The following is a 25,095-nucleotide window of genomic DNA, read 5'->3' as shown; positions in this document are numbered from 1 at the left end:
ACAAGAACAGGGGTGCTTACTGGGGCTTCGGCCGGGCCTCTTCTTCTGCGGGAACGTCTGAGACCCCGGAAGGGCAGGTGGCGCCGGCAAGGCCTGCGCGCTGGACTCGGGGGGCTGGGCCTGGAAGCATGGGGACTTGGGGGGCCGTGGGGGTGGGACTTCACCGCTGTTGTTAGCGCCCGGCAAAGGGGGCGCAGGCAGAGAGGCTCTGGGGGTGCGTGGGGCGTAAGTGGGGAGCGGGGGCGGTGGGGGCGGCGGGAGCGGAGGGGCTGGAGGCTCCGGCACATCTTGGGCAGGGCTGGCAGCGTCCGCACTGAGCCCAGGGTACCCGCAAGGTGGGAGAAGAGGCAGCGGGGGCGGGACGGGCGGTAGGTGCAAGCGGGCTAGCTGAGGCCTCACCGCCTTGTCACTGGGAGCCAAGGCCGGGGGCAGCGGGGGTGGAGGCGGCGGTGCACAGGGCGGAGGGGGTGCGAGCACCGGGGCGCTCCCCTTGGTCGGTGGGCCAGGTGGGGACACCAGCGGGGCTTTGGCGGGGGAGGACGGGGGCAGGGCCGGGGGTAAGGGCGGGGGCAGGGCCGGGGGTAAGGGCGGGGGTGGTGGGGCGGGCATGCTGGGGCGAGGAGGGACCGTCCCGGCCACGCCATGCGCCTCGGAGGCGTCGCCTAGCCTGGGAGATGCAGGGGGGTTGAACGGGCCGCTGATAGTTTTGGTGGGAAGCCGGGGAGAAGGCGCTCGGGAGCCAGGGCCCTGCCCTGTCTTGCCGCCTGAAAGTGAAAGGAGTTGTGAGTTAGCTCAGTGGGTAGAATTGGGAGAAACGCAAGGGTGTGGGCGGCAGTGACGTACGCTGTCCAGCACGTCAGTGAACCGCCTGGTGGATGCTCTCTTCCCGAGGGTCCAGTGGAGGCCCTCAGATGCAGCAGCTATCACACAAGAGGGCCTGCTGGACCAGCCCCAGGTCCTTGCCAGAATAAACGCGCTGTCCCCCTCCTGCCAGAGAAGCCCAGCTCAAGCCACCAGGTTGTCGGCTGCGTGGCGCCAGCCTTCCTGTTCCATTCTGCCTCCACTCTCATCTGTCCAGGGCTCCATGCTCCCAGCCCAGGACGCAGGACTGCCCGACCTCCTTCACCCTTCCTCATCTCAAGGCCACCGGCACACTCACCCCCTGTTACCCACTAGGCCAGTCAGCCCACATCTGCGGGTGTACCACCCAAAAGCTCCTGACGAGGGAGGTTTTCCCCACTCCCAGCATTTTGTGAACAAGGACTTTGTTTCTGCATCGAGAGCAGAAGATTCAAGGTTCCCTGAATGGACGAGGTGATTTGGAAGTCAGTGGGAAGACACCCTGCCTTGGGGATCCAGCTCCAATGACCTTGAACCTTCCAGTTCCATGCACTCTGGAAGTTCAAAGCTCCCTTTCCCAAAGGCTTGTGCCCATTTCTAAGGGGCTCTCTGTCTCCTGGTCACCTGGCTTCCTCACCCCATAGATCCTTTACCACATCAACTCCAACCTGAAATCCGATGCCTCTTGAACTCAACAGCAACAACGACTTGCTCACAGTAAGCATTTGTGTTTGGTGGACATTATGGGCGACTGGGGTGGAGGGTGCTCCCCGGTTGGGGCCTCCTCACTCTTTGCACACCTTTTCACCAAACTGCCACTTCTTACCCTTTTTTCCCCTGTGTCGCTCTGAGGAGGAAAAAGTTCCTCTCCCTGTTTACTGCACAGAAGTTCCGCGATCGGTTAAAAATGTCCTTGGAGGATCCACCCTCCACTCAGGAGGCATATTAAGACATTTCTTCTGAATAAATACACTGCTCTTCCTAAAAGGAATTTTGGAGAATACATGTTTCCTATTCCAGCACCCCTATATTTTATAATCTCCATGAAAACATGTGGAAAACACTTGAAAAAAATGTTTGCTTCTCACACCTCCAACTTCCCGGTGCTGCAGAATAGGAAACACAGCTTTCATGTCAGATTATAATGCCAGCAGCTGTTGATGGTTCTGAGCTTCTCAGCCCGTGAGTCTCCAGTGTGTTTACCCAATCAGGTGCTAAATCATGCCTAAAAGTACTTGACGCCGCAAGTCAGGCCAATCAAGGCAAGATACGAAGAGGCGATCCTGGGGCTGAAACTAAGTGAGCAGGACCGCGGTATCTGGCTTTCCAAACAGATGACCCTCCTCTGGCTATGATGTGACAGCCACCTGGACAACACGACTCAGGACAAGTCTCAACTGTGGAACGCTGTTCTTGAGGCAGGGTGGTGGTGTCATTATTCTCTGTTGCAATTTTCTTTGAGGTGGTCGTGGAGGAGATAATGTCTTTGCACCTATGCATCCACCCTGGCGGACTTGGTGCCACCGGAGGTCTAAGGCGGGCATTTCCAGAACGGCTGACTGACCATGACCAGGAGTGGAAGGTCCCCACCTGGCCTTTCCAGGGACAGGATCTACCACCTGCAACTCCAACGTGAGACATTTTATACAGGTGTCAGCCTCAGGGATTCCTGCATCCAAGGTCTCAAACCTGTTTCCATAGTACACAGAGAAGAAGATGGAGGACCCAGACTGCTCAAGGCAAGGCCTCCCTCTGTGCCCATCTGCCAGATGAACTTTAAAAGGATAACAAGTTTGAGGAACAGAATCAACCCCTTAAGTGTCTGGGAACACCACGTATCCAAGATTCCAAAACCTTTTAAGTGGCCAACCTAATGAGAAATGGGAAAAGCCATTTTTTTTTTATCATAATGTGAGCAGCAGAAACAAGGACAGCACAAATCCTTGCCCAGCTTATGTTCATGCCCATTCCAGGATGAAGCAGAGAGCTGGGCAGCACGAATTGAAGGTGAGACCCACGGGAATCAGCATCAGTGCAGGTGAGGAAACCGGGCAGCAGAGAGGGCTCCAAGAGTTAGCAAGAACCAAGGGAAGGAAGGAAGGAGGCTTTCCTTCAGAACATGAACGCTAGCCCTAGAAATCCAATTAGAAAAACAAGAGGAGACCATGAAGCGGGTGGGGAAAGACCAGCTCAAGAGCATCAAGGGGGCTTCACTGATGTGAAAGGAATCAGCTTTTAGAGGCTGGGGTTTATCAAAAGATGAACTATGGCTTCCTCTTTCCATCTGTCTATGTTTCCAAGAGAACTTGGATTGCATGGAAGTCTCATTACACATTCTATACAAGCCAGTGACGTTTACTCATCATATCTTATTTTAACGATCCCTCCCTCGGAGCTCTAAGCCAGGGCCACATTATGACTTTCAAAGACCCTGGGCGCTTTTGCCTCTGTGGGCCCCTTCCTCCTTAAAAAATGTTTTTAAAATTATGTTTCCTGACTGCTTTGGTATAAAGACAAATATAATCTTTGACCCTAAAAGTTCACGTATTTTAAATTTTAAAAGAAATTCAAACATTTTCATGGGCCGCTAAAAGTATTGTGAGCACTAGATACTGATTTCTGGGCCTGATGGCTCTAAGCAACCACACTACCCACTCACACATTCCACTCAACAAATACTTACTGAGCACTCACTACGCACCAGGCACTTGTAAGGCAGTGAACACAACACAGCTCCTGCCTTCATGGAGCTTACATTTAGAGGGAGAAGACAGAAAATAAAGAAAGAAACCAGTTAATAAATAATATGTCAGATGGTGATAACTATAAGAAAAATAAATCAAGGTAGAGGGAATACAGAATGAGAGGGCGGGACTCATATTTTATCAATATATGAGACGATGAGTAAAAGCCTCCCTGATAGGTTGATCAGCTGCCACTTGAGCAGAGACTTGAAGGAAGGGAGACTGGGCCATGTGGACACCTTAGGAAGAGTGTTTCAGGCCATAGGAGCGGTCAGTGCAAAGGCCCTGTGGTAGCAGCATGCCTGGCATGTGCAAGAACAGCAAGGAGGGTGGTAGCAAAGAAGATGAGACAGGTAGCAAGGGCCGAAGCCCTTTTCTCTGAATGACAAAGGGGTCAATAGGAGAGTTCTGAGAGAGGAGAGCCATGGTCTGTCTTACTCTGACATGGCACCCAGCCCGTGTATCTACCTATTGGCTTGTCCTTGAGTTTCCATCCTGGAACAGGCATAATTAGTCACTTCATTATGGTCTTTGTTGCCTCCAAAAAGGTCAATTCTTGTCTTTCACCTAGTGGCTCAAACATCTGGCACTTGTGTCCTATTGGAGACAAGTTAGAACACTGCTGACTCCCTTTGGCTGGTCCCTGTTAAGAGCTCACTGGCGGTTATCTTTCCTATCTTTATTTGTGTGAAGAGAGACCAGTGGAAGTTTTATACCCCCGAGGACTTTTTTTTGGATCCAACTCAGGAATCTTGAAAAAGAAGCGGGCACTGAGGAATGCCAGCTCTCTCTATTCAGGAGGACTTCAGCACCTTTTTATCTGCCAAAGTCTCAGCAAAGATGAGGAAATGAAATGGCTTCGAAGGTTCAAACTGACTTTATCAGTAAGTGACGGCAGCAAATGCACCCTGGAATATCTAACAGCCACAGAGGCCATTGAAGAGGTTAGAGAAGTCACATGGTAGAAGACTCTAGACCAGGAACGTTTGGGGCTTGATATTCCCTAGACAAATGAAATTCTTGGATTTTGTTATATCTTTCTGACTAAAGAGCACAGTAATAGGAAAAACACTTTTTTTTTGCACATAATAATTATATATTTGCCCGATTTTAATTCAGTGCTTTCAAAACATCTGGTACCTGTTAAAACACAAATGACTGTGGTAGACTGGTTGCAAAAATGGTCTCAATTAACCACGCATTCCTGATTCCACAGTCTTGGAAATGTGATTTTGCAGTTCCTTTCATCAGAGTTGAAGTCTCTTGCCCACCCTTGTCTCTGAGCTGGCCTGCGACTTGCTTCGGGCGACAGGCTGTGGTAGGAAGTGATGCTTTGCCAGTTCCAAGACTAAGCCAGGACTTCCCTGGTAGCGCAGTGGTTAAGCATCTGCCTGCCAATGCAGGGGACATGGGTTCGAGCCCTGGTCCGGGAAGATCCCACATGCCACGGAGCAACTAAGCCCACGTGCCACAACTACTGAGCCTGTGCTCTAGAGCCCGCAAGCCACAGCTACTGAGCCCGTATGCCCCAACTACTGAAGCCCGCGTGCCTAGAGCCCGTGCTGCACAACAAGAGAAGCCACTGCAGTGAGAAGCCTGCGCACCACAATGAAGAGTAGCCCCTGCTCGCCGCAACTAGAGGAAGCCTGTGCGCATCAAGGAAGACCCAACACAACCAAAAATAAATAAAGAAAATAAATAAATTTATTAAAAAAAAAAAGACTAAGCCTCAAGAGGCTTTATATACTCTGTCCTCTCCATCCTGCCATCACCATGAAGACAAACCTAAATAGTCTGCTAGATCCTGAGAGACCAGAGGGATCAGTCAGGCCAGTTGTCCCAGCAGGGGCAACAGAGACATAAGAAATATACGATTAGCAAAGCCACTGACGCAACCTGTAGATGCTAGCTGTGGCCCAGCTGAGGCCACCCTAATTGCCAACCCACCGAGCTGTAAGCTAAATGAATGGTTATTCAAAGCCCCTCAGGTTTAGGGTTTGTTACACAGCAACACCTAACAGATACAATGCTGGAGAACCATCACAACTCACCATTGCCAGCGAGTCCACAGTGATGTCACTAAGATCTTCTATTGTGATTTACATCCATACTTTGCAGTGTGGGCCACGATCTCACCGTTGCTAAAGACTCTACACTATGGCAACTCATTCTTCAGTGATTACAGTGGGATGATTTAAACAGGATGAAGATTTCAAAGATCCCTTAAAAACAATTCTGTGTTTTGGAAACTTCCAGTGCTCAGGCTTCCAAATATGTGATCTCCTACCATATAACTGTTTACTCTCAACATGTCACTTACTGGCAGGTGAGGATTGTCCTGTTGGTTCTACAAGGTAAGGAGACAAGGGTCACAGGGTAGCCAGTCGGAACTCTTCCTTACCTGCTGCATCCCTCTGGCCTGCTGGTCGTAACACTGGAAAGCCACCAGCAAACAGATCTCCCAGGGCTGGGGGCATGCTCCCGCCTCGAGAGTTTGCAGGACCTCCTCCTTCTTTGTTGGTTCCTTTAGAACCTTTAGAGAGAAGAGGCGAGTAGATGAGGACCTGTGAGCAGAGCTGAGTGGCCAACTCTCACCCCGACTGTGGTCTAACACTGCCTGTGGCAGCCATCCTGTTCTCACCACCAGTGTTACCCTTCTACCCAGTACCTTTCTCAAGAACCCCCTGCCTTGATACCCTATAGACTCATGTGCCCAGGCCTGTCTGCCACCCTCTCCAAGCTACCAAAGAACCATCAGTAGTGACCACTCTGAAAAGGGATAAAAAAAAAAAAAAGCATCCTTATACTGCCATTTAGTAGATGCCAATGGGGGAACTGGTAGTACCTTTCAAATTAGAAAACCCAGACGCTGTATGTATAGAGCTGATCCCATTTTCACTTGACTGCTTTTGTGGGAGGACTAGACCAAGAAAACCCACAGATTTAATTCAGGCAGTAATTTTAACTTCTTGTCTACAGAGCCTGGCCCAGGACTTGCAAGCAGGAAGTGAAGGTCTGCAGTGATTTTTGCTTTGGCATTTTCCTTCTCTGTCTCCCCAGCTCCCACTCCCCACGCCCCATGTTCTTCCCTGCACCGGTTCTTTTTCTATGGAAGAGAAAGCTCATGAGCCCCTGAGGAGAGGTGTCACTAATTCCAGCCTTCCAGATGTATGTGATTACATAAAATGAGAAGACAGCTTACAAGAATTCCTGGCAGAAAATGTTCACAGCCTGAAGCTAATATGCACAGAGAAATCAGGGCACAGTGCCCACTCGTGGATGAATGTGGCCAGATTATTCCAAGTATTAACATTATACATCACCTCTTCACTAGAATGATAAAGAAATGAGTGTTCCAATAAAATGGATTTATCTGTTAATTGGGCTTAACTAATTAGATGGTGGGTCTAGCCAGAAACTAATTTTTATTATAATCAATGTTGAAAATATGTCTTAAAATAATTTGTCTATCCATGTGCATTAACATACATAATTACAGATATTAGATACAATTATATCTTAGGACTATCTTTGAGAATTACCATCAGGTATCATAGCAAAATATATGGAGACATAATAATACCTTACATTGAAAAATATTTCCACATACATTATTTCAGCCTTCAACAATCTTGACAAAAAAAGAGAGCAGGTATTACTATCTCCCCATTTTGCAGATGAGCAAGCTGAGCCTCAGAGAGCTTCCCTGATTTGCCCAGTAGCAGAATCAGAACTCAACATGGTCATCTGACCCAAGCACAGGGCTCCTTTTACACCATCATACTCTAGAAGTCACAGAAACATACAGTCATATGATCCTGTGAGAGAATTCAGCAGAAATATTTTTCCTTGTGAAAAACAAAAACTTTGCCAGGCTCTGTGGACATCTGTGTGCATTTGTTAATGTTGAGACTTGAATTTTTCTCTCATTCAATTTGAGGACCATGTTGACACAGGGTAAATGATCTTAAAATGTTGTCTCACGGTGGATAAACACAAAGTGGTACATCCATACAATCAACTCTTCTTCAACAATAAAAAGGAGTAAAGTACTGATACATTCTATAGCATGGATGAGCTTTGAAAACATTATGGGAAGTAGAAGAAGCCAGTCACAAAAGGCCACGTATCATAAGATTCCATTTGTATGAAATATGCAGAAGAGGCAAATCCACAGTGACAGAAAGTAGACTTAGTGGTTGCCAGGGATTCGGGGAGATAGAGGGACTAGGGAGGGATTGCTAATAGGTATGGGTTTCCCTTTGGGGTGGTGGAAATGTTCTGGAACTAGACAGGGGTGATGGATGCAACAACATTCTGAATATATATGGATAAATGCCACTGAATTGGACACTTTAAAATGGTTAAAATGGTGAGTTTTATATTATGTGTATTTTATCACAACTAAAAAATTATCTTACCATGAAGTTTTTTTTTTAAGCATTTGAAAAGTGATGGTAGACATGCTATACACCCTCTGCAGACCTGGAAGGGTAGCTCTGATTCTCTCGCCCATGTGAATTGTACACTGAGCAGGTCTGAGATGGCCTGATGTGTGTCCTGGGTAGCATATGTGGCTCCTGCCCTGAGCAAGCCAGGCGTGTCTGGCTGAGCCTCACATGGCCTGCCCTTGGCTCTCAGCCGCCCTGGCCCACATGCTCACTTACTCTCGATTTGCGGGGCACTGCGATCATTGATCTGCGTGACTTTTCGTAGGCGAGTTCCTTGCTGGATATCAGCCAACAGTGCACTCCGACCTTTGGGATCTGTCTTTCTCAAGCTGGAAGCATCTGTACTTACCTGTAAAGGATTAAGAGGGATCTGATTATAATCATAACATTTGCAGACATTTGCAAGACAAGCCGTATGTCCTATTCGAGGTAAGTTTCTCCTCCCATACTTTTCTGCCTTTCCTGTTTGCCCTCCCCTGCACCACTCCCAAGGCCCATCTCACCAATGCAGTTACCTATGGGTCTCAGGTTTTGAGGGAAACTTACCTCCTGCCCTGCTCACATCCCTCTCCTGGGGGACCTAGAACGGACTCTTTCTTGTGATCAAACTCCCATAAGTCTTAAGGAGCCCTAATGCAAAGCCCCTCTTTCTCCTCCTAGGTGGGCCCCACCCACTTATCTGGGCTTCTGTCTGTGTGTTCCTGACTCCAGCTTCCAGGTTCTGAATAATTACGCTGCCTGGTGTCCCCAGGTCCCTCCTGGACCAAATCCAGAAAGAAAGAAGTACAGGGGATTGCAATGAAGGTTTAGCGACTGCCTTCTCTTCTGTGTCTGGGTGCGTTATGTTAATCCTCACAAAACCTTGTGAGTTTCAAGGGAGTTTGCCCTCATTTTACAGATGAGAAAACAGACTATGAAATCTCTTCAAGGTCACAGGGCTAGCTTCAAACCCAGATCTGCTGAATTCCAAAGGCCACGTGCTTTTTATTTTGAAGCATTACAGCCATCAAGGGCATGGTGCTGTGGTTAGCATACTTGTTCTCTAGACTGCTAAAATGCTTTGTAAATATGTTCACGAGAAGAACCTTTGTCCTATCTCTGCAAGTAGCACCGAGGTCCAGCTGTTTCACTTCCACTATAGCTTGTGCTGACACGGCAGGGTCTCCATGGGCTATTAGAGCTAGGGAGCACCAGAAAGAACATACACTGGTTGGTGGCAAATAAGGGAAGGGTGTGGTCGCACTGGAAGACACAGCCAGGAGGACCCCCTGCAGTTAGTAGTATTATACCACGTGACCTGAGAGCTGATTAAACATTTCTCGAAGTAAGAAGTACTTTTTAGTACATGGGGAATATACCATGTCTTTGGTTTTCATCTTAAACATTTCCACTTCGGTGGTGTTTTCTGACCCCCAACATAAATAAGGCCACCCAGGGTTCTCTCTTATGGCACTATATTCTTTTTTCCTCTGTAAGTTTTATCACAGTGTATATATTTATATTTATCTTTCCTTGTGGAAAATTTCCAGTTGTGGGTATGAGTTGAAGGTTCACCACTCCCACGGGCAGGAAAGAGATCTTGTTCGTTTTGTTCACCAGTACATCTCCAGAGAGTAAAACTTGGCCCCAGATAGTCTCAAAAGCTATTTATTGTATGAATGAATGAGTGAATGAATGAATGAGTATGAACGACTAGACCCAGGATACACTGGCCTTGCCCTCAAGGGCATATGCATCTACCAGGGAGACGGGACACCCATGCAAGGAGTTAAGCCACCATACAACGCAGCATATGACTGAGCGCCCATGTGAGTCTCACAGAGAGGAAGACCCCGAGAGTTCAGGCTGCAAGGAAGACAGGAGACCTTACTTAGATGGTCCTTGAAGGACAGATAGGATTTACAAGCTCTTGCTATAGCCATTTTCTCCATACGGCCATTTGTCAGAAAAGGACAAACCAGGTTTGCCAACTAGACAGTCAGAGACTCTCCAGTGTCACAGACTGGAAATGAAGGCAATTGTGGTTTTAGCTAAAAGGTGCTGGGTCCACATTTTAACCGGCCGACTCTACTGCACTGGTGACGCATCTTACACAGGTTTTGTAGGGCATAAGCTTCAAAGTGAGTTTCTTGTTGCCTGGAAACATGCTTTTTGACCCCTTGAGAGGGGCTCACAGATGATGGCCAATAACACAGCTATAAGCCAGGGGCCCCAACCCTAACGATATATGTTTTTTAGGAATGTATGTATGAATGCACATGTACAGCGGGGTATTTTCCACACAATATGATTTTTTAAATCTCTCTCTATAAACAATTAGCCAGTAAGTCATTTTAAACTGCAAAATTTAAAGATTTTTAAAGTCTCCTCTCATATTTACAAATAATTAGTAATAAGAATAAAGGGCTAACAGAAATACCATGACCCTAGCCAAGAGACTATGAAAATTTTTGTAAAAATGTGGCATTATAATCTCAGGCATGTATTACGGTCAGGGATTAGGGGGTGAAAGTGCTTTGTAATTTTCTTCCTAGTTACAAGAAAAACAACACAATGAATTGCATTCTTCTGTTTAAAGAAGCAACTGGAACCGTATCTCTAACAACCCCTGAGTAGGGGTGGTGGTGTTCATCTCATCTACTTTAGATTTTTAAATTTATTACCAAAATGCACCCCCCCACTCCCTGACCTCGTCCATCCCAAGCTTTTTAGGTGAGGGCTATGAAGAACATTGTGTATCCTTGGAATAATGATTTTAATTTGAGTTCCTACTTAGCACAAGCCTCAATACCTTCCTGACAATTCCACATGACAGACTTGTTGATAAAAATCTTCCAAATCAGCAGGAGGATATGGCAAGTCCCATCATGTTTATGTTTTGCAGTTCAACTCGCTGGACTAAATTTAACATTCCTTCTTTGACTTCTCTGCTTTTTTTCCTGTGCCACTGTCTGCCCTGATGATTTTCCACCAGAGGGCTCTCCCTCACCTGATATTAGTATGGTATCCTTCAGTTCTCTCCTGTGAGGTAGGAAAGAGCGAATAACTTCATGGCTAAGGGGACTACAGCTTAATTGGTTTTGTACAGAAGGACATCTAAGGACATATTCATTTGCACATTGAAGACCATAGTTACCGTGACAGTTGTTTCTACTCCACCTTCAATATTTATTAACAATTCATCCGTAATTTGCTTTCTTAAAAATCTACAAGCCTAAGAAGTCTTGTTACCATGGTTACAGTATACAGAAACAGGAAAGAGAAGATTTTCAAATATTCACTGGGTCTTTTATTCTATGTAAATCCTGATTATTGGCAACTTCACTAAAGATATAATCGAGAGAGACAGTCACTCCTGAACACTTTTCCCATGGCAAATATATCCACCAAACACACGTCCCCGTCCCCCTATGTACAAAACAAAAAACTAAAACATCATTTCGAAGTTTGCTCCTGTTCTTTCTTAACATTGTTATCGAGTGTGACAATTTGCTGAGTTCCACACAAAGCTTTTGTTGACTCGGTTCTTCTAAAACAAGCTTCCAGTGGAACAGCCTGGATCCTAAAAAGAGGCAAAATAGTAGAAGAGTAATGCAAATTAGCCCATCGCCGGCCAAATACAGGCTGAAAAACGGAAGTGAACCAGGAATATTAGAAACAGTGCTAACTGGGCCAAGGGTGATGAGGTGTCTGTCCTCCTGTCTTGATAAATTATAAAAGCTCTGGCATATCCATGTGTCGTTCCAACAAATGAGTTGATCGGGTTTCAGTACAGTTTGGGGGAGGGGGATGGCAGTCCAGCCCAAATGGAATGAAATGCACGTCCTCCTGCTATTTAGTGACCCTGCCACCCTATGCCATTACTACATCTGTCTGATTGATCCTGGTTTCTGTGAGAAACCCTCATCAAAATCTAGGGGTTTGATGCAAATCTAGCAGGTCGTTTGTCTCAAAGATGATCTAAACCCAATCATTCCAGTACAATGCCAGCCTTGCAGTCTCCCAAAGGGACTTTCTCCAATGTGGCTGTTCAACCTCAAATTAGTACTCAGGTTTCCAGGTACACAGCCTGCTCATCAGCCCAGCCCTCAGCTTCCTCCAAACTTGGGGGCAGACAGGTATCAGTCACCAGGGTACTTGCATTTCTTTACTAAATCTGAATCCCAAGGACAGCCAGAACTGGCACTACCTTCCTCTGGCTGCTACCGTCTTTATGTAGGAGAAGAGAGAGCCTGAGATCCAAGAGAGACAGGAAATATCTTCAGAGAAAATGAACTTTCCCCTGGCATCACTTTGGTTACCATATGCTGGCATCTACCTCCTTGCCCAAGGACCTGGAGGCCAACTCAGACCCTTCCCTGTTGCTTGTTCTCAACAGCCACTCCATCACAAACTCCTGTTGATTTTTCCTGAGTGATTACTCTAGAATCTGGCTCCTTTTCTCCATCTCTGTGATGCTGACTTAATGCAGGCCACCAGCACTTCTGGATTCCCTCACCTGGTCTTCCTGCCTCCTGTCTCATCCTCTTCCACACAGCCATCAGAGTGATCAGTATAAGGGACATGTCACTTACCATGTCCCTCCCCTCCATAAAAATCTCTGCTGGTGCCCCACTGCCCTCAGGATCAAGTTCAGGTCCCGTCATGTTGCACAAGGCCCTTAGTGACCAGCCCAGACCTTCCACTTCTTGAGCCTTCCAGGCTGGAGCTCACCTCTGGACCTTAGCTTGAGCTAATCTCTCTGCTCTTTTCACACTTGTCTCTTGGCTATTTTCCAGGAGGCCTCCTGATCCTGGAAGGCCAGATAAAGAGCCCTTTTTTGTTCCTAGAACAACATGCTTACCCTTAGTAGTGCCCCTGCCACCCGGATCAAGTGACTCTGCTCAAAACCTGCAATGGTTTTCCATTTCCCTCGTCAAAGTCCTCATTAATATCACCTGCTGGGCTTGACTATTTCTGCATTCTACCCTGAGTTTACCTATAAATGCCAACATTTTTCTACCCACACCAGTGTAATAAAGCAGTTCCACTGTAGAGCAATGCCTCCCTACCTGCAACTATACTTCCAATCCTGTGCTCATGCTTCTGCCTCTTCTGGGAATACTCCTGCTGCCTCAGCCCTGCTGTACCTGCCCAAACTTTTTCTTCTCCTTTAAGCTCTACATCAAAAACGGTTTTCTATACAAGATCTTTTTTTAAAAACTTCTTCAACTAGCCTTTTCTTTATATGATCCACACACAGCCCCTCCAAAGCACATCATTTGTAATTCTCTATAGCACTACTCATATCTTGCCAAATATTATAGCTTTTACATATTGCTTTTCCTCTGATTTTTGAGTGGTAACTCTTAGCATGCAAAAAATAAGCCATTCCTCTATTAGTACCAGCATATCCAGCTTTTAAAAAAAACTGTGAGCAGTATTTTGTTGAAATGAAATCTATATAAACTTTAAGTCCCTAGATTTTTGACATCTGTCTGCCGCAACAAAACATGCAGGTATGGGAAGAGAAGCCACTACCTTTGAGGTTACGCCACAGCCCTGATTCTTCAAACTGTCTTCACACTTTTATCCTTCAGTCACTTTGTCCCAAGAAATGGGGATTCAGCACCATTCTCTCTTATTCGATAATGCCACCATTCCCAGGCTTTCAAGACTAAAATTTAAATTATAAGAAAGGCTGCTTTAAAAACCTGTGTTGGACCTGGAAAGAACAACCTTGTAAACTCAAAAAAGAGCCTAGCATTGGTAGTCAAGGACCTGGCGCTAGGAACTGCTAAGAAATAATACATAGTTGGAACACTGTCTCAAAAACTGGTTGAGGTTTCACATCTTCTATTTATTTTAGACAAAAAGTACTATCAAAAAGAAATATGCTCCCATCCCAGCAGATTAATTTGCAAACTAGTGAGATAACCCTACTGTCATTAGTTCTAGCCCCTCACTCCCAGCATTACCATTTCTGTCAAAGGCTTTCTCCCATTCATCGAAGCTTGAAACCTGTGACTCCTTCCTCTCCTTCATTTGAAATAATCAACTTTCACTGAGATCTGGTTCTTTCTCTTTACTATGCACACAAAGGTGACTTCGGAGTCTGGGTAAGGAAGCTGCAACATGCAAAGGGTGACAGCAACAGCAATAAGACAAAGAAATGGCAAGGCATTTGTGTGTGCCCGGCACTGTTCCAAGTACTTTACGTGTATTAATTCATTTAAAGGGCACTTGGACAATCTCATGATGTAGGTACTAGTTATGAGTATCATCTCCAGTTTACAGATGAGGCACAGAGGGGAAGCAGGCTATCTATCTCTAGTAAGTGGAGAGCTGAGAGGTGAGCCCAGGCAAGTCAGGCTCTCTTAACCACCATGCTAACCCCTTAGTAATGACATCACCCAGGAAAACAGTGAAGGTTGAACACCCAGGAAATACACGGCAAGCCTGCAGCTGGGTAGGGGGAGTGGCCCGACTGTCTTCTGACCCAGGACCACGGCAGATGTTGCTTCACATGGAGTGTGACGGCCAGAGTAGGAAGGAAGGGGCAGGGAAGGGCATCGGAAGCAAAAGAAGGGCAGAGAGGCAGAGAGAGAGAGAGAGAGAGAGAGAGAGAGAGAGAGAGAGAGAGAGACAGAGACAGAGACAGAGAGACAGAGAGACAGAGACAGACAGAGACAGAGACAGAGACAGAGAGAGACTGGGGCCCAAGGAGCTAAGTGCTAGGCCTTTGCCAGGGCCAGAAAGGACAGCCAAGGCTGAATGATGGACTCTGAGGACAGTCTGATTACTGCATTAAACGTGAGCCAGCAGCTGTCTTGGCAGGGGGGAGGGCTGAGAACACTTAAAATGGAAACTGCTTAGAGTAACCCTATGCTGTGAGGCTGATGCCCTCAACTGTAAATAGCCTGTATCTGAAACTCCCTCTTCAGGTAACACAGAAGCTTGCGTGGGCCAACCCTGTTGGTCCACCTAGGTCCCCTACTCTCCTTTCACACCTCCCTGCTGGCTGCAGGGAAAAATGCAGGGTTTTCAGCATATGGCCTCCCTTTCTTGACTCTGGAATAAAGATTATGAGCACTGCTCAAATATGAAAGGAGACAAAGGTAACAAAAATAATCAAAAGACGGGAAATTCCAAACTTTCTAGAAAGTTCAAGATGTTTCCAAAGTATTTCACCTATTGCAGATGATAATGTAAATGTATCTAGACTTTCTTTTCTCACCGTCACTTTACTGGGTCCTTTGGATGGAGAATCCAACAGAAGCCTCTGGGTCTGGACTTGGATTGGACCCTAGAGAAACAATGACTTACAGCTTAGCTCAAGGACAGCACTGAAAGGGTCTCACTGCTGGATCCGATGATATTCTCATCCATTACAGAACCTGCTTCCAAACCCCTCTGGGTCAGGCCCCTAGGTCAACAGACCTAGTCTGCTCGGCATATGTGCTCTATAATTCCTTCGTCACCCTTGTACCTCACTCCAGTTCTGGGCCCCACTGATGAAGAGTGGCAGGCCCTTCTTTCTCTGTTTAGCACCCAAGGAGTCCTTCTTTGGCCTGCAGGTGATCCTCTACACCCTGCCTGATGTCTCTGTGGTCCATGCTCCTGACATCATTTGTTCTTCCCTGGCCACTTCTTTTGGTGCTGCTGGGCTGCCAAAAGTCTTTTTGCTGGCTGGCTGTTAAGAAGGCAGTATGATATAGTGGAAAGAGCTGGGCTCATGGGTCAGTTCTACAATTTACTGTTCTGATCTGGCTGAGTTACCACTTACAGAAGCATCTGGGTCCAGTTTGTCATGGGCCAAGCAGTCCTAATAGAGTGAGTCACCCATGGAGGGGCCCATCAGCCTTCTATCAGTGGGAGACAGACGTTTCTACAGTTAAAAATGAGGGTTCCAGGGGCTTCCCTGGTGGTGCAGTGGTTGAGAGTCCGCCTGCCGATGCAGGGGACACGGGTTCGTGCCCCTGTCCAGGAGGATCCCACATGCCGTGGAGCGGCTGGGCCCATGAGCCATGGCCACTGAGCCTGCGTGTCCGGAGCCTGTACTCCACAATAGGAGAGGCCACAACAGTGAGAGGCCCGCGTACCACAAAAAAAAAAAAAAAAAAAAAAAAAGAGGGTTCCAGAGTCCCCTCATCTTGGATGGGATCCTGGATCCACCATTTATTAGTGGCATAGCTTAGGCAAGTTACCTTACCCCTACAGGACTCAACTTTTAGAGACAAAACAAGAAACACTTAATTATGGTTACATAACAGAAGGCAAATGTTATTATCCTTAACTATGAAGAAGTAATATATAAATCAAGTATATATATAAAATCAAGTAATATATACTTGAATCAAGTAATATATAAAAAGAATAATAAACTACAACTACATGGGGTCTACTCTGAGAACACAAGGCTGGTTCAATATAGAAAAATCCATCAATAAAATCCACCATATTAACAGTCTAAAGAAGAAAAATCACATGACCGTCACATACATTGAAGCAGAAAAAACATTTGAAAAAATTCAATATCCATGCATGACAAAAACTCTCATCAAAGTAGGAATGAAAGGGAACTTTATCAACTAGGTAAAGGGCGTCAACAAAAAAACTATAGCTAACATTGTAGTTAATGATGAAATATTTTCCCTCTAACATCAGGACCAAGCAAGGATACTCCCTCTCATCACTCTTATTCAGCATCATAGATGGGAGTCCTAGTGAGTACAATAAGGTAAAGCAAAGAAATAAATGGTACACAGATTGGAAAGGAAGAAATAAAATTGCCCCTATTCATAGGCAACATGATTTTCTATGTAGAAAATTTCAATACACAAAAAGTGAAAGTCAGTTTAGCAAGGTTATTGTATACAAAGTCAACCCACAAAAATTAATCATATTTTTATATACTACTCATAAACAACTGGAAACTGGCATTTAAAAAAAAACCCCATGATAGCTTAAAATAGGTCCAAGTGCAAATGAAATACTTACGCATAAATCAAACAAAATATGCATAGGATATTGGATTCTAAATACCACTAAAATACTGATGAAATAAAGAAGACCTAAATAAATGAAGAGATATACTGCGTTCATGAATTGGAAGACTCCGCATAGTAAAGACCCAGAGACTTATAGATATTTACAGACACATAGGTATATAGTTCAATTCTCCAATGCCAATTAAAATCTCAATAAGATTTTAAAATAGATACAGACATGCTGATTCTAAAATTTATATAGAAAGGGAAAGGAACTAAACAGCCAAAGCAATTTTGCCAAAGTGAAAGTTGGAGGACTCACCATTATCTGATTTTTAGACTTACTACAGGCACAGCAGTCAAGGTGGCATGGTACTGGCAAAGGAGTAGATCAATGGAACAGCACAGAGAATTCAGAAATAGATCCACACAATGGTGGTCAACTGATTTTTGACAAAGGTGCAACGGCAATTTAATAGAGAAAGGCTAGTCTTTTCAACAAATGATGTTGGAACAATTGGACATCTATATGCAAAGAAATGAAACTAAACCTAAGCCTCATACCTTATACTTAAATTAGTTCAAAATGGATCGTAGATCTAAATGTAAAATGTCAAACTATAATATTTTTAGAAGAAAACAGAGAAATCTTTGTGGCCTGGAGTTTGGTAAAGAGTTCTTAGGCAAGACACCAAAAGCACAACTTTAAAAGAAAAAGTTACTAAATTGGACTTTATCAAAAATTTTAAACTGTTCTTTTGGGAAAGACAGTACTAAGAGAATGAAAATACAAGCTACGGATTGAGAGAAACTATTTTCAAATCGCAGATGCAACAAAGGATTTGCATCCAAATGTATAAAGAACTCCCAAAACTCAACAGTAAGAAAAAAACACCCTAGTTAAAAAATTTAGGTGTTGGGCTTCCCTGGTGGCGCAGTGGTTGAGAGTCCGCCTGCCGATGCAGGGGACGCCAGTTCATGCCCCGGTCCCAGAAGATCCCACATGCCGCGGAGCAGCTACGCCCGTGAGCCATGGCCGCTGAGCCTGCGCATCCGGAGCCTGTGCTCCGCAACGGAAGAGGCCACAACAGTGAGAGGCCCACGTACCGCAAAAAAAAAAAAAAAAAAATTTAGGTGTTTTACCAAAGAGCATATAGAAAACAAATAAAAACATAAAAAGATGTTCAATATCATTAGCCATTAGGGGAATTTAAACCATGATGAGATATCACCTCACACCTATTAGAATGGCTAAATAGAGCAAAACAAAACAAAAACCTGACAGTACTATGTGCTGGTGAGAATGAAGAACAACTGGAACTCTCACACATTGTGGATGGGATTGTGCAATGGTACAGCCACTCTAGCAAACAGTTTCGCAGTTTCATATGAAGTTAAACGTACACTTAACATATGACCCAGTAATCTCATTTCCGGGTATTTACCCTAGACAAACAAAGACATATGTTCGTACAAAAACTTGTACCTGAAGGTTTATATCTGCTTTATTCACAATCTCCAAGAGCAGAAAACAACCCACATGTCCTTCATTGAGTGAATGGATTAAACGTATAAAATCCTACCCAGCAATGGAATAAAAATAAGAAAATAAAAAGGAAGAACACTTGGGCTTCCCTGTGGCGCAGTGGTTAAGGGTCTGCCTTCCAGTGCGGGGAACATGGGTTCGAGCCCTGCTCCGGGAAGATCCCACATGTTGCCTGGCGTCAAGAGTGTGATACAGGGAGTTCTTGGTTTCGAGGTGGTTAACATGAAGGATATTGCTGAGATCCATGTCACAAGAGGAGTAACAGGTGCACAGGTGTGTGCACGTGTGTGTGTGATTTGGGGGATGATATGCGGGAGATAGTGAGCTTGTTTTGGATGTGTTGAGTTTAAGGTGCTAGTGGGACACTTACGTGGAGATGTTCAGGAGTCAGTTGGAAACATAAGCCTGGGGCTGCAAACTCAACTCATTTTGAGGTGACCTATGTATATTGCATAAGTGCCAGCAAGGCCCAAAGGTAGACTGAGTCGATTCCAGGGGTTTCTGCTCTGCTGGCACATTCCTGAACCTTACCCAGCAAGTCATATGTCGAAGTGTCTGGCTTCCACCTGCTCTGTCCCTGCCCATAGGAGATGTTCAATGAATTTTGTTGTAGAATGCATGAGAGCAACAGTCTCAGTTTGGCAATGTTAGAACTAAGGAGTTATACTTTTCCTGCAAATTATGGCATAGAAGTACCTAATTTCCAGTATTTACTTATATTTGACGTTTTGTCCATATATATCTAGATGTAACAAATATTTTCCTAATAACAAAAATATAACTTTACAAAAGAGGTTTAAAAAATACATAGGGAAAAAGGCAGACAGAAAGGTGAAAGAACCATATAGTCTTAATCCTGCCTTCTTTCTTTTGACACATTACATAGTATTTTATACTACTTTCTCTGTTATTTGTTTATTTATTTATGTTAGATATTGATTGTTTACAATATTGATTGTTTTTTCATTTTTGGGGAGGTGTATTTGACTCTACATTTCCACATAATTTTTTTCAAAATTTTAAATTTAAAAAAAGATTTTAATACAATTTTTAAAGGTTACTTTCCATTTACAGTTATTACAGAATATTGGCTGTATTTCTCATGTTGTACAATACATCCTTGAGCCTGTCTTACACCCAATAGTTTGTACCTCCCACTCTCCTGCCCCTATCCTGCCCCTCCCCTCCCTCCCCACTGGTAACCACTAATTTGCTCTGTATATCTGGGAGTCCACTTCTTTTACATTATATTCACTAGTTTGTTGTATTTTTTAGATTCCACATACAAGTGATATTATACAGTATTTATCTTTGTCTGACTTATTTCACTTAGCATAATGCACTGCAGGTCCATCCATGTTGCTGCAAATGGTAAAATTTCATTCTTTTTTATGGCTGAGTAGTATTCCAGTGTGTGTGTGTGTGTGTGTGTGTGTGTGTGTGTGTACATGTATATCTATCTCACATCTTCTTTATCCATTCATCTGTTGATGGACACTTAGATTGCTTCCATATCTTGGCAATTATAAATAATGCTGCTATGAATGTTGGGGTGCATGTATCTTTTTGAATTAATGTTTTGGTTTTTTTCAGATATATACCCAGGAGTGGAATTGCTGGGCCATATGGTAGTTCTAATAATGCTTTACCAGCTATCTGGGAATCCCTTAGCCCAGTAAGCTGACACACAAAATTTACCATCACACTGTGTAACTTTAAGGAATACACTTTGAACTCCTGTTGTTTGGGGTCAGCATTTGACATTATGTTTGGGCCCTCTGTTTTGTGAAATGCGGTCATTGGTGCCCATACCATTTGCTCCATCTCTTTTCTGTCTTCTACTTGCCAAATTTTCCCAGCTGTATTTTTTATTTTGTTTTTATTTTTTAAATTAGCATACAGTAAGATTGACTTTTTCAGGGAACAGTAACATCCCTGTGAATTACGTATAACACACATAGAGATCTGTGTAACCACCACCCCAATCAGGATACAGTGTGGTTCCATCACCCAAAAACTCCCCAGTGCTACCCCTTTGTAGTCACACCCTCCTCATCCTTTACCCCTGGCAGACACTGATCTGTTCTCTGTCACTATAGCTTTGCCTTTTCCAGAATGTCTTTGAAACATAAGCATATGGTATGCAATTATATGAGCCTAACTTCTTCACTTGAGAGTCATCCATGCTGTGTATATCAAGTGTTCTTCCTTTTTTAATTTATTTTTTATTTATTTATTTTTGGCTGTGTTGGGTCTTTGTTGCTGCGAGTGGGCTTTCTCTAGTTGCGGTGCGCGGGGGCTCCTCTTTGTTGCGGTGCACGGGCTTCTCATTGCAGTGGCTTCTCTTGTTGCAGAGCACGGGCTGTAGGTACGCAGCCTTCAGTAGTTGTGGCACGTAGGCTCAGTAGTTCTGGCTCGTGGGCTCTAGAGCACAGGCTCAGTAGTTGTGGCTCACGGGCCCAGCCGCTCCGCGGCATGTGGGATCTTCCTGGACCGGGGCACGAACCTGTGTCCCCTGCATCGGCAGGCGGACTCTCAACCACTGCGCCACCAGGGAAGCCCTCGCTCCCTTCTTAACTATCTTTTCCCTCTGCTCAACCTCTTAGGAACAAAGCAAATTCTTCCCCTTGCTTCATGTGGTGCCATTTAGTCATTCTTGTTATTGCTTCATTCCTGCCCTCAAGTTCCACGTCCCGCCCCACCTCTTCACAGTTTATAAAGATATGTTCCCAAAGACAGGTCCCTCCTTAAGAAGGATTCTGGTGCCAGTTGCTGAGATCATATGTTTCACATCTTGATGTGGATCTGTCCTCCCCAAGTAAGTTCCTTGAGGCAGAAATTATGTCTTAACCTTTCCAGTGCTCAGCACAATGCCTTATATATAATAAACGCTGCCCAAAATTCACTAAAATAAACTTAGTTATTTAATGTGAAAATACACTGTGAATTTAAAATAAAACAAGTATTTTTGTCATGAGAATCACAGGAGGGCCTGCCAGGGCACCAAAGTGTGACTCATACAACATACTCTTATTAATGACACTCCTTGTATATTTTTAATAAAATGGGGCCACCTCAAACCCTCCCTTAAAAATACAGTAGCATCTGTTTCACTGAATGCCAGCAATTCTAGAGAGCAGAAATAGACAGAAGGTCACGACAGCTGCAATGAATCAAGATGAAATGTAGGCTTTCATTGTTCTTAATAATCGTGGAAACATCTTTATGACAATTATGACAGGGAAAGAATTTTGCTTAAATGGAACAGACCTATCATCTGAGGAAGTGAATTATAACAGAATAAACGGGGGTCTACTTTTAGTTCACTTCACTCAACTGAGTTTTTGTTTTACATCTCCTAAAATTAGGCCTGCTGACTGAGGCTATACGCAGTCGGAGTGGTGCACCATTGCTTCTGCAAACTGAGATATCTCCCCGTCTACTGTCCTTCCTTTGCACTGATGGATTGACATCTCAGTGAAGTCAACCCCTCACCCCAAGGAAGGGGCTCCAGTCCTGCTTGGGGAAAGGCCATTTAAAGACCACCAGGCTACTGGTACCAGTGATGGCAGCCCTTCTTCTTCCAGGCTGAAGTCCGTTCAGATGATGAAGCATCTAGAAGTCACAAGACTCTTTAAGGAAGAGAATATCAATGAAGTCGACAAAAACTAACTGCCTTTGATGTGCCAGCTACTACTCTGATCTCTAAGACATTTAATTCCATCTTAAGAACCAATAATACTTGGTATTATTGGCAGAAAATATGACTACATTACATGAATGTAAGACAGTAAAAAACTAACAAGTAAACTACGTTTTTAAAATTCCACTAATCTTTGGTACTTATTCTGTTCATTTTGAGTAACAGCACTATGAAAGGGATGGTTTTCAAGATAAAGAACGCTGGACGAAACACAGAATTTAAATCTTGATGAAAAATCAGCTGTTGATAGTGGGGGAGGCTGAGTGTCTGGGGGGCAGGAGGGACGAGGGAATTCTCTGTATTTTCTGAGAACCTAAGACTGCTTAAAAAATAGTCTATTAAATTACTCAGCCATAAAAAGAAACGAAACTGAGTTATTTGTAGTGAGGTGGATGGACCTGGAGTCTGTCATACAGAGTGAAGTAAGTCAGAAAGAGGAAAACAAATACCGTATGCTAACGCATATATATGGAATCTAAAAAAAACTGGTTCTGAAGAACCTAGGGGCAGGACAGGAATAAAGATGCAGATGTAGAGAATGGACTTGAGGACACGGGGAGGGGGAAGTGTAAGATGGGATGAAATGAGAGAGTGGCATGGACATATACACACTACCAAATGTAAAATAGATAGCTAGTGGGAAGCAGCCACATGGCACAGGGAGATCAGCTCTGTGCTTTGTGTCCACCTAGAGGGGTGGGATGGGGAGGGTGGGAGGGAGAGGCAAGAGGGAGGGGATATGGAGATATAGGTATACGTATAGATGATTCACTTTGCTATACAGCAGAAACTAACACACCATCATAAAGCAATTACACTCCAATAAAGACGTTAAAAAAAAGTCTATTAAAAAAAATCAAGTCACATACATACACACACAGATACATTCCAGTGCTTATATGGAAATATTTTAAAGAAAATCGTCATATTAAAGCACTCTAGTCATCAAAGTCATGGTCTAGAGGGGGGTCGAGGAATAGCGGATGCCTCAGATGACACCAATGGCAACAGCTAGTCCCCAGGAGTTGGAGATCTGGAAGGTGTGTTTTACCACTGAATTAGCAGATGCCTGTACAGAACTTTTTGATTTGTTTGGTTAACCAATGAATTAAATACCTGATAAACCCGGAAAAAAAATCTGTAGAAGCCAAATACTGTGGAAAGGGTTTAGGAAATGTTTGCGGAAGCAGAATTTTAAAAGATGGCTGTGTCAACTCTTTGTGGGACGAGATGGAGCATAATGAAATAAAAATCAAGAAGAATTCATTTATTTATATTTTTCTCAAATAATTGAGAAAAATGGTGTCACGATTATTTTTGAAAAGGAAACAACTTGGTTTAGCTTCTGAAATGCTAGGTTATGAGGAAGTAAAATTTAATTGCACTATGTCACGGAGCCAGGACAAGAGTGGGGTGGGAGAGGCTCCCAGAGTGCAAAATTGAGGGGGTATGGAAGTGCCTGGAGTGAGTGCCTGGGCGCTCTGTTTTCCATTTTGGAAAACATTTCCATTTCCATTTTGGTGAGGAAGGCAGCTATTTTAACACGATCCTTTAACGATTATGGTCTGTTATCACTCAGTTCTGGTTAACCTACACTCTTTTGTCCTTGCTGCGATGAATACACATTACTTTGTATTCCTATCTTTTCATGTGTTTTATCTGAACGTAGACACCAACAGGCTCCACTGATTTGGGAATCTCGCAGCCTAGCACAATGATTTGAAAAAAACACCCCAGACATTAGAGTAACATGCCTACTGACTGGTGGATTTTAAGATTTACTAATGAAACGTAACTGAAGTTAAAAAAAAAAAGTATTTCTCCAACTTCTTATACTGCCCACGAGGTTTTTACATGATATGAATCCCACCCCATCTACCTTCTGTCCAAGGGTGTGATCCCATTTTCTATTAAGAGCCAGCAGGGCTTACCCTGGGTCTACCCATCCACTCCAGCCATAACTGAGCCCCATTATTCCAGCAAGAATCAACAACAACAAGGTCCCAAGAAGGGATTCAACAGCTGCTGTGCGGCCTGCAAGCAGAGCGATTTGCTTTTTGATGGCTGAAAGGCCAGCCTATAATGGATGCTAGAACCATCTAAGGTGGCAAGGATTAGACACAGTTCTCCCTATAAACTTCTAGAAACAGAAGTTACCTCTTCATTGATTCTGAAATGCATTACTTGTGCAGCACGCTCAGCCGTTTATGTCATTAGGAGCAAAGGCCTTTAAACAAGGTCTTAGAGACAGAAGGCCCCTGCTAATCAGAGATTCTGCATTTTCCAAATAGTAGACAAAACAAGACAAAACAGAACAAGTAAGAACAGAACAGAAAAAAAAAAAGTGGAAAGCCTTGGGGGAGAGGATGTGCATACACAGCAGGGAGGGAAGATGCAAGATGCAGACTCTGTGGGGAGTCCTCTGGGGAGAACTGACTCTGGAACTAGATTTGCCCCAAGTGACCTTTCCTCCCAGTGTGGTGGAGCAATAGAGAGGACAGAGGAGGGGTGTCACTGATCCGAGGGAGCCGGTGAGCAGTTTCTGCCCCTGCCTACTAATACAGGCCTTGTATATTTGTTTGCTAGGGCTGCCATAAGAAAGAATCACAGCCTGGGTGGCTTAAACAACAGAAATTTATTTGCTCACAGTCCTGGAGGCTAGAAGTCCAAGAGCTGGGGGTCAGCAGGGTTGATTTCTTCTGAGGCCTCTCTCCTTGGCTTGCAGATGAGCATCTCCTCCCTGCGTCTTCACAAGGTCTTCCCCATGTGTGTGTCTGTGTCCTAATCTCTTCTTATAAAGACATCGGTCATACTGGATTAAGGCCTACCCTAATCACCTTAT

At 44.5% G+C, this 25,095-nt stretch overlaps 1 protein-coding gene across 5 annotated transcripts in view; it reads right to left on the bottom strand.

Moving 5' to 3' along the window:
* WIPF3 (WAS/WASL interacting protein family member 3) overlaps positions 1 to 25,095 on the bottom strand; it is a 96,254-nt gene that overhangs the window by 30,070 nt on the left and 41,089 nt on the right. For all 5 annotated transcript variants that reach the window (XR_003795243.1, XR_003795241.1, XR_003795242.1 and 2 more), the window contains exons 3-5: positions 8,252 to 8,384; positions 5,986 to 6,117; positions 21 to 764 (exon numbers count right to left, since the gene is read on the bottom strand). Coding sequence is in view for 2 of the 5 variants with exons in the window: in XM_029233688.1 (XP_029089521.1) it covers positions 21 to 764; positions 5,986 to 6,117; positions 8,252 to 8,384 (1,009 nt within the window). In the remaining 3 variants the exon portion in view is untranslated. The remainder of the gene's footprint in view (positions 1 to 20; positions 765 to 5,985; positions 6,118 to 8,251; positions 8,385 to 25,095) is intronic.

The sequence above is a fragment of the Monodon monoceros genome, unplaced genomic scaffold (genome assembly GCF_005190385.1).
Source record: "Monodon monoceros isolate NGI ecotype Baffin Bay Population unplaced genomic scaffold, NGI_Narwhal_1 Super_Scaffold_2, whole genome shotgun sequence".
Classification (NCBI taxonomy): Eukaryota; Metazoa; Chordata; class Mammalia; order Artiodactyla; family Monodontidae; genus Monodon; species Monodon monoceros.
This window is presented reverse-complemented; position numbering and strand designations above follow the sequence as displayed.